Source organism: Cibotium barometz, chromosome 11 (assembly GCF_041138505.1).
Source record: "Cibotium barometz isolate CiBa-2024 chromosome 11, ASM4113850v1, whole genome shotgun sequence".
Classification (NCBI taxonomy): domain Eukaryota; kingdom Viridiplantae; phylum Streptophyta; class Polypodiopsida; order Cyatheales; family Cibotiaceae; genus Cibotium; species Cibotium barometz.
In genome coordinates this window covers 3,061,894-3,071,817 of record NC_141056.1, presented here as the reverse complement: position 1 = coordinate 3,071,817, position 9,924 = coordinate 3,061,894, and the positions used below count along the sequence as shown (strand labels likewise).

The 9,924-nt window shown below is 40.0% G+C and overlaps 1 protein-coding gene across 3 annotated transcripts in view; it reads left to right on the top strand.

Moving 5' to 3' along the window:
* The first annotated feature begins 7,014 nt into the window (after nt 1–7,014).
* Nucleotides 7,015–9,924, top strand: part of ATIM (timeless family protein) — an 87,622-nt gene continuing 84,712 nt past the window's right edge. For 2 of the 3 annotated variants that reach the window (XM_086804635.1, XM_086804634.1), the window contains exons 1-2: nt 7,015–7,353; nt 7,451–7,603. In XM_086804635.1, the coding sequence (XP_086660761.1) occupies nt 7,260–7,353; nt 7,451–7,603 (247 nt within the window). In that variant the 5' untranslated portion in view covers nt 7,015–7,259. The remainder of the gene's footprint in view (nt 7,354–7,450; nt 7,604–9,924) is intronic. The other variant, XM_086804636.1, reaches the window with a different exon arrangement.

Here is a 9,924-nt window from a genome sequence, read left to right as displayed (position 1 = left end):
GGTTGAAGGAAAATAAGAAATTAATTGACTCAAGAGTAAGGTTAGGGCACTTACTTGTAGCTCGTGCTTTTTATGTAGCTTCCCAAGCTCCTCATGCTCCATTAAACTCCATTATTGAAGAAAAACAAGATCAAACCAAACAAACATGCATATTATACTTAATCCTACTGGTGGATTTGCATTCCAACCGGGCAAATCAAGAATCTAGCAAGTGATAGGATGTGGAGGACCCTAAGCTAAATGCATTCCTCGCCAGTAGCGTGCCAAAGATGTTCACCAAAATAAACATGCTTCCTTGCACAAAAGAGATAGTGAAGAGAAGAGAAAGAAGACTATGCAAAGGTCGGTTCAGGAAGAACTAGCAATTAGCCAACCCTAATGAGGGTTAACTCCCCAATGTGAGGCCGCTAGGGGCTCACTCCACCACTACTTGTGTCACTCAACTGGAGCTTCCGTAAGCTAGGTGAGCAAAGAGAGAAAAAGCGAGAGAGAGAGAGAGAGAGAGAGAGAGAGAGAGAGAGAGAGAGAGAGAGAGAGAGAGAGAGAGAGAGAGAGAGAGAGAGAGAGAGAGAGAGAGAGAGAGAGAGAGGAAAACTCAATTGTTGTGATAACGGGATTTTTTCTTTTCATATTTCATAAGTCACTTATATACGTGAGCTCTCTTTTTACAATGGCCACCCGCGCCTATTCTACAATTGGGGGCCCAAAACTGATTCTTCTAACTCTATATACACCTAGGCTTACTCTAATGGTCAACATTACACAAGTTGTAAGCTTGGTCATCCCATATATCTTTTACATGAAGCGCTTAACATGGTTACATAAAAATGAGTTACATGTAGCGTATCCATGCTTGAAAATAATGTTAGCTAGTGTGGTTAACAATAAGTTTGGGTGTTCACACCTAATAACTAATTGGGCAACCACTTATTGTCTAACCTTATATAGGCTAGTCTAAGCACACATTGGGTGGCTGCTAGTGCTTTTACTTGGCTCAATCATCCCTTAAGTACATCATTACGCATAATTATGTGAGAAATACAATTATTGAAACAAGTTATTAATTCCCTCTTAAGAAGACAACACATAACTCAGGGTGGAGAAGGATCTTTTAGGCGGTTCCCACCATATGTGTACATCCTTTAGTTACTCTACACTACTTGTGCATGCTCTTAGCTCAGTAGATGGCCCATGTCCACTTGTTGTGACCAATGCACACTTCCATAATTAGGGTGTAATCTTGTTGGTAGTGTACTTGTGTGCATTATTCATGTATGTCAATGGTTCGTGTTAACCTTGAGTTAACATTTCCCCTCCCAATTCTAGGTCTGAAAGCATAGAAAAAGAGCTAAGATCAAGAGCTTTACTACATCACAATACTTCTAGATCTTAAAGACCTAGAAGTGATTAAATCTTTGGGTGTATACTTTTCTCTCATGGTAAAAAGAAACTAACTAGCTGATACACTTACCTACATTCATAGAAGAACAATGGGTGATAAATTACATATTTCTTAGACACCCTTAAATGCTCGAGAACCATAGCAAGAAGAAGGTTGTCCTTTATATGCTCTCGATAGACTTCATGTAAATATGAACTTTTCTATCTGCCCACCATTTTTCCTTCTACCACCTCACTGGCTCCACAAGTCCCTTCAAACCAAAGCGATTAAAAGTGAAGAGCATCATATCTTGCTCCCTAGAAAGTCATGGCATCTTGATGAAAGCTGCCATTTTTTCTTGCCTCTTATCCATCTCAAAAAAGGTAATAAAATTATAGACATTCACATCACTTTAAACAACTTTAATTAACCGCCCTTGTGCTACTAGCTATAAGACCTCTACCTCTTCAATCTAACATAAACACACATATTTCCTTTTGTTGTCAGTCACACACACCACTTAACCTTTTATATATGCACACCTAAAATTTTCATAAAAACTAGCATAATAACAACATTTCATGACTTTATTTCATAATAAACTTTATCTACAATGAAAACTCTTTATTTATACCAAAATCCATGACATGTATTGGTGTTGTATAATTGATGGGAAATGATCGATATTTGCATACCTTCTCTTAATCTACTATGGTGATAGCTATCCTATGCAGCCTCAATGCTAGCCACTAGTTGTACATCTCACCGTTGACAACTTAAAATACTATTTGACCTACATACGGCTAGTACCCATAATATAAAGGTTACTAATCACCTTTTGCGAGATAAATCTTGAAAAGATACAGGGGAGAAGAGAGCTTGAGCTCTTGCAAACACACACACACACACACACACTCACACAAACCCTAGAAGAGAACACACAAGGTGAGAGGCTGAAAATTCTTCTTCTTCTTCTTCACACAACAAAAGAGGTCTATAAAGAAGATAAAGTGACTAACACATAATAGAGTATATATAGTGGTCCATAATGTGAACACACTAAGAGGAGTTGATAGATGTGGACTAGTAGGTGTAGTCCAACTGTCGAATCTCTGGCAAAGATATGTCAGTGCCAGCTACCAAACCCGCTAGTGATATAAATGTCGAACGGTCATGCATACGCCTCGTGTTGAGTGTCAGCTCATGTTGAGCTTGACATCTCAATAGATCGTGCCATTTATTCCAAAGGCAGGACGAGAGGCCGTAACGCGTTATGTCACCCATAGATCTTGGGAGACACTAAAGTATTGAAGCTTATATAAAACATGAGAGTCCTTCAAAATCGTGACAACTCAAAGAAGCACGAATTCATACAGTGGGTTCTAGACATTGGCAATGAAACAGATAGAGAGATAAAAGAAGGTATTATTTCAATTCTACCAAAAATTCTTTTAAAAGAGAGTCTATGGAAGACTTGATTGAATGGGTGTATAGAGGACTTTCAAGTGTTATGGAGTATGCATCATATTTTAGAAGGTATGTTATTCTTGCACCTCGAAACCTTGAGGTTGACGCAATCAATAGCACCACAGTAAATGCACTACATGTGGAGAGCAAGGAGTAGCTGAGTGTAAATTTAGTCAATGATATTAGTGAAGAGCAAGGAGTACTTGAGTGCAGATTCAATCAATAAAAATGGTGAAGGTTCTTTTCTGTATGCAACAGAGTATCTAAATAGCCTTAACCTTGGTGGCAGGTATCATCTCATCCACTGGTTTTGAAAAAGATAGCTCTAATAATTTGATTACACAATCCAAATCCTTGTTTAAGGGATTGTGCAACGAACTCGATTAATATGCAAAGAGTTCCACACAAAGGTGTTAGAGGTATAAATTATTACGGGTACTAATATTGGAAACAGAGTGTTCATTCCGAGGATAATTTTCATTCCAAGTAGATTGCAACTTCCGTTTGATATGACATGAAGTTAGTTCCCCTTGTGATTTATGTTTGGCATGACAATAAACAAATCATAAACCAAACGATGCATATTTTAGAATTATGCTTGGCATCACTTGTGTTTAATCATGAGCAATTATATGTTTCTTTCTCATGTGGAATGTTGTCAAGATATTCCTTCACGATAATAATTCCAATGAGACCAACGTGTGTTCCAGAAATGGTTTGTACTACAAATGTTGTATACAATGAAGTTTTGCAAGCTCGTAACAAAAACAACCTAGAAGCAAAAGTGTTTCATTGTTTTTAATATCTATTTTAATAAATTATTTAGATCTACTTATATGTGTTTACTATTCTTACCACGTTGTCGCTTGGAAAGTAACTAACTTTTTGTCGCTTTACAAATTTTTAGAGAATTTTGCTTGATTTTATAGATAAGGATACACTTATCATAGCATACTACCCTTTACCATACCAAACGTAGCATGGTGTTATAAAAAATTATGGAGCTTAGTACTTGACAACTCTATTATGGTACATTGACCCATTTGTTGGAGCACATTTGGCTTAGTGAAATTATCCATCAAGACGCAATTTATATTGAAATTGTGGACATGAAGAATCCCACTCAATGTTATTGTGTCGCCATGGATCTTCTTTCACTTGAACTGATAGTAGGGGTATGGCCATTGACGTGGGCTTGGTGAAACATCCATGCAATCTTTTGAATGCTTTGAGGGTGGTGTTGGCATGTGAGTTAAGATGGAGGCCATTACTCTCCATGCCTATTTAATCTTTGGGGGTGGCATTGAATGCATGGCTTTAGGTCTCCATTCCATCTTGGATTCGACGTTTAATGGTGTGTTTGTAGAGGCCTAGGGCATGGTTTTCTTTAAACTTAGAACCCAAATGTAGGGGGTCCCTTTGTAGAAGCCTTGAGCTTCAAGTAGATTTGTTGGGACCCATTTAAGTGTTGCCTGTTGGGGTGGCATTGGGTGTTGGGGCCATTGTCTAACTCTCTTTGGCTTAGGGGTTTGTGGTGTGGAGGACAAGGTTTTTGGGACCTAGATAGAAGGCTTTCCCTCGTAGAAGCCTTGAGCTTCTAATACCTTTCTTTGAGCATCATACTTTCCTTAGGCTAGGGAGGGTACCCTTTGGGTACTCGCTCCTTAGTGATCTCCCCAAAGGTTCATTGAGGTTAACATTTGGAGGCCCATTATCTTTATTAATGAGGTTTTGGATTTCCATAATGGTTTTAGAGGGTGGCCAACATGTTGATGGGGTTTTAGATCTTTGGTTTAAGGGGTGGCTAACACATTAAGGCCAAAGTATTGTTGAGTGTTAGGGGTTACTTTGGGATGGCCTCAACGCAGCTTGGGATGTTGAAGGGTTAGGGGTGCCTTTGTCCATCACCAAGGCTTGATGATGTCCACATCTCCCAAGGCAAAATGTTGTGACTTGCCTTGGTGTCAACTAAGGCAGGCTACATAGCTAGATGATTTTTCTGGGGTAACTCTACTTAAGGTGAGCAGGTTTCATAATTGCTTATGTTTCAACCATATGGCTACATGGATCTACAAAGATCTATGCACTTAGGGACCTATGGCCTCTTTGGTTCTTTTTATGCAATCGTCTCTCTCAAGGTGTCCATTTTTCATTATGTGCCACTTGTTTCTCCTCCCTTTTCTTGTGAATTTGATAGGGCATATCTTGGGTGAGAGGTGCATAGTAGCGTTTCAAATTGTTACCATTGACATAACCTTTCATTTCAATTTGTCACCATAGAAATAACCTTCCATTTCAACCCCCATCCATTTCATTTTGTTACAATTGAAATACCCTTTCATTTTAGCTTGTTACTATTGAAATATCCTTCCATTTCAGTTTGTTACCATTGAAATAACCTTCCATTTCAGCCCCCTCATGGGTCTCTACTTTTATTGCCCCTTCGTCGATGACTTGGTAGGGACCTTAGCATCAGTACTTGAATTCCCATTTGGTGTTCCCGACACTCTATATGAGTACCATGTCTCCTACCTTCGTGTATTTGTCCTTTAGTCATTGGTTGTGAAATCATTATGTAGTTTTTCAATCAACCAATCCATATGTAGATTGGAATCTTGGCTTGTTTAGTTTCTTTAATGTAGCTAACCTCTCAGTGAGACGGTTTTCCTTGAGATTATGTCTTGCTGACTGCGTCACACTCAAATGCAAGCTAGAAAGGTGGTGTTACGTTGATAACCACCTTGTAGGTGGTGTGCGATAGGCCCATAGAGCAAAGTACAACTTGTGTTCCTATTAACCACTCCATTGGTTAACATGGTTTCACCTACATGACCTAACATAATGTGCTTTGCCATCTTACTTGCTCTGGGTTTAGCCTAAGCTAACCATGATTGACAAGCAGCTTAATAATCACAGTTACATAAATGAGACTTGTCTCTTTTGCTATACCACCAAAGATGTGTTCCACAATACATTCAATAACAAGCACACATAGCGTAAGTACGAGTTGTTCTACTATGTACAGGAGCCCACTACTATAGAAGTGCCTCCACCATGGAATCAAGTTCCAGTTCTTCTCCGTTTGGACAAGGAATAGGGAACTCGAGCCAATGTTTAATACTTTATCACAAAATCACAAAGGGATCCACACAAATATTCATAGAATGTGTCCTCAGCTGTGCGCAAGCCTACAGCCTTAAGGCTAGGCTGACCGAGGACAAGTGCCATCAGAAACCATGTAGCCTAGTCCCATAGGGTAAACCCTGAAATAAAGGGTTTCACGTAACATTCCTCACCACGTAACCACCTCCTTACATTCCCCACACCACCATGTGAGTATGCAAAAGACATGCTTAAGAGTTGGGCAAAACCAAGCCAATCCACATCTCATGGATGATGACCAAATTTGATGGAACTGGATATCCCATTCAGTAACTTCATAGAGAAGTTCGATTGAATTTGTGACGCCGTGGAAAGGATTGATGTTTTCACCAAAATCTATTTATTCGAACGTTGCCTTAAAGACAAAGTATGCTAGTAGTCTAGGTCTCTAGATCGACTTGAAAAGGCCAGCTACATGGTCTTGAGACACACTTTTACAGTGGGATTCTCGCCCAATGGAGCGAGATGGAGCCTAATTGCACACATATTCAACCTCAAACAGGAGGAGGGAGAAACGGTGCGAGACTATATTGCTAGAATTAAGTATCTCCACATGAGATGCAACACTCGCAATAGTTTGAATGATCTATCGCCATCGATTGATTTGTGATTGGTCTTAAGAGCAAGAGGTTGCACATCCATCTCTATAGGTCTAGGCACTATACTTTTGACGAGTGTTACAAGGCAATAGACCTGGTAGATAATCTCCAAGGGAAGGATGTAGAAATCATCCACCCAATCCAAGAGATAGGGGACACATCATCCAATGTCTCATCATTCGTATGTATAGACCGCCCTAATTGCCATATCCACCTCTGGTGCTATCACCCTAGCCGGTTCCTCCAAGGACCACAACAATACAACGGTACTCAGTGACCCTGTCTGCAAAGACATAAAACCAGGAACAAGAGAGCTATGAGTTGTATGACCAACAAGACCCATATGAACAGCAATAGTATGATCTCTATGGGTGTCTTAAATAGGCTTCACCCATAGAGTGCACCTCTTTTTGAAGCCATGGCATTGTTGCAATGCTAATAAAGTGCCATCGAGGTTATACCATTTGCGAATCCTTGTTGCATGTATGAGGTGCAATACACACTTATATGAAGGTTGACTTGGGCTCGCGTCGACGGACGGACGGGCGGGCGAGTTTCCATTGAAAGGTCGGTGCTGTGAGTGACACGAGGTGAGCGGCCTCTATATCAAAAGTGGCGCCAAGCCTCCCGCGCACAGGCCCAGCAGAGCGATGGAGGTGGAAGGTTTGGACGGCGTGTGCGCGGGCCTGGGCTGCGTGTCTCAGGATCCCGGAGTCCGCTACATCAAGAGCGACCATTGCCTGGGTGGGTCATCACACGCCTTCCTTTGCACAATTTGATCGTTGCAAATGCATGACGTGTGAAGTGTGTGTGTGTGTGTGTGTGTGGGGGGGGGGAGCAGAGAACATGAAGAGTCTGCAGCGTTTTCTTCGGAGAGATCATCCGATGAGCAGACCCGTGTTCAAACAGCTGGGGAAGTGGAACACTGTCGGTCGAGACCTCGTACCCATCATCTCGCAGTACCGTGATGACCCTGAGCTCATCATCAACGCCGGTCAGCCCCTCATCTCTCAAGCACAAGATGCGTTCTTGTTCATTCCCAAAGCATGCCTTTTGGAATGTTTCACACATTTATACACGTGTTTTTTTTTTCCAGTTCTTTTACGAGATTTTCCCGCACAGTTTTCACCGTCATGATTTTGTATATGCGTGTCCTGTCATGGTTCATGAGTCAGGAACCAAGATCACATCTAGATTTTTGACCCTGGTTAAAAATATAATGATTCAATTTTCAAAGTTCAAACTTCATGCCTGCATGCTGTGGTCATTGGTGCAATGCATGTTTTTTACACTGAACAACAGGTAACAAGTTTATCCAAGTATAAAAGTGCCAAATCTGGCATTCTTTAGACATGTAACTCCATAGGCCCCCCTTGTTTGATGAAACATTTTTGAAATTTGGGAGATTTGTATTGTTCTAGGCCAATTTTTTACCATATAATATCGTCCATTCAGCTTCATGAATTCACAAGAAGAAAGGCACCTATTGCAAGCGGAGGAATATCTTCCTTGCACCCCAAATCTAGGCAAATAGGAGGATCTTGGTGGTGCTCAAATCTGGGGAAGTTTAGGATTGAGATTAACACTTAATCTTAGTCCTAATCATTTGTACTCTAGTCTATATAAAGGTACACATCTAATGAAAGAGTACACACTCATTTCTCCCTTTTCATATTGTCACTTTGCTGTCCATTTATTAAAGTAATATGATTAAGCATTAATCTCTCTTGTTTAGCTTATCTTCATGCATCAACCATGTCTTCAAGCCTCCATAATTCTAACATGGTATCAGAGCTTAGATCCACATTCCTCATGCTCACAACAAGCTCCCTAATCTTTTTTTTTTTGGCTTAAACATGATTAGCACTAATTATCATCTACTTCATTTATGTCTCTTTGCTCATCTTCTTCACTACCCAACTTCAATGGAGCCTTCATTTCACAACCGCTCTCCATCATTTGACAAACTACAACTTGGAGGAGTTTTCCAACTTAGAAGCGCAACAGCTTCACACCTCAATGGCTCAAATTGCCGCATGCAACAGTCGGCATTCTCAGAGAACCAAGCATCTTTTTTGTTATGCAAAGCCTTTTAATTCTAGCTACCCTCAAGGGTTTTCGAAGGCGGCGAACTTGATGGTGGTGTCGAATTCAAGAAATTCACCTTGTAGCAGCTGCATTAGTTGTGTGCATCTCATTGAGAGGTTTTGGTAAAACTATGATTAAGTTCTAAATATTTTGCTTAACTCAGTGTTTAAGGTCTTCAAACTCACCTAGACATAGTGCTACAACTTTAATTTGAAGCTTTTTGAACGAAGTTTTGAGGAAGGCCTTAATTAGAGTGCTCCAAGTGAGCTCAGATTTGTGTGTCCAAAACAATGAGAAAAATCACTAATCTGAGCTTAGTCTTTGTTTATTTAGCTTATCACCGAAGTTTTAAAGTGCCATCTTCTTGTGAATCTTGCAATGCAAAGTATCTCAAACCTCGGAAGAAAATCAAGAAAGCAAAGAAGTCTAAAATTAAATTGTACTTTTATCATTATGCAATGTATTTTGGTATGTCACAATTTCTTGGCAACAACATGCACTTGTATGGTGAAAGGGGTTTTAAACCACTCTTTAAAATTTTTGTGAGGGTTTAGTCTTTGGTCTTGAGCTTGAAAGCCAAGTGATAAGACCTATCCAAATAAACATGACAAATTTGAAGGCTATAGCTTTCAAACTTGGCAAACCAAAAATAAATTTACTCTAATGAGAAAAGATTTGTGGAGTGTTGTAAATGAGAAGGAGAAGATGTCTATCACTAGGGATGAAAAGTCCTTGTGAATTAGCAAAGATGAAAAAGCACTAGCAATCCTTGCGTTGGGACTTAGTGATACCTACATCCATCACATAGATGGAAAGGATTCATCTCATGAGACATGGAATATGCTTGATACTTTGTTTGGGGCAAGGTTGTATTCACTCTCCTACACATTTTCTAATTGAAATTCAGCAAAACAATTCTTTTATTTGTTGTAATCATAGCCTTCCTTTCTAAGGTTGAACCATAGGGAAAGCTTTCCCAAGGTTCCTTGCAACCATTTGAAGACTTTTGTTGCAAAGGATCGCTACAAATTGAAGATTTCAACACTCCAGACGCTTTTGTTGTGAAGACTTCAGCTAGCTGACATTGACTGACATTGACTCTACTTGCAATCGATAAGCCTTAATACTCAATTATGAAAGTAAGTAGTAGGAGGGAGGAGCAGGACTCCATGTTCACATACCTTGTGTAGTGCTCTCTTGTTCTATGTGCGCTCTTGAAGATTGTTT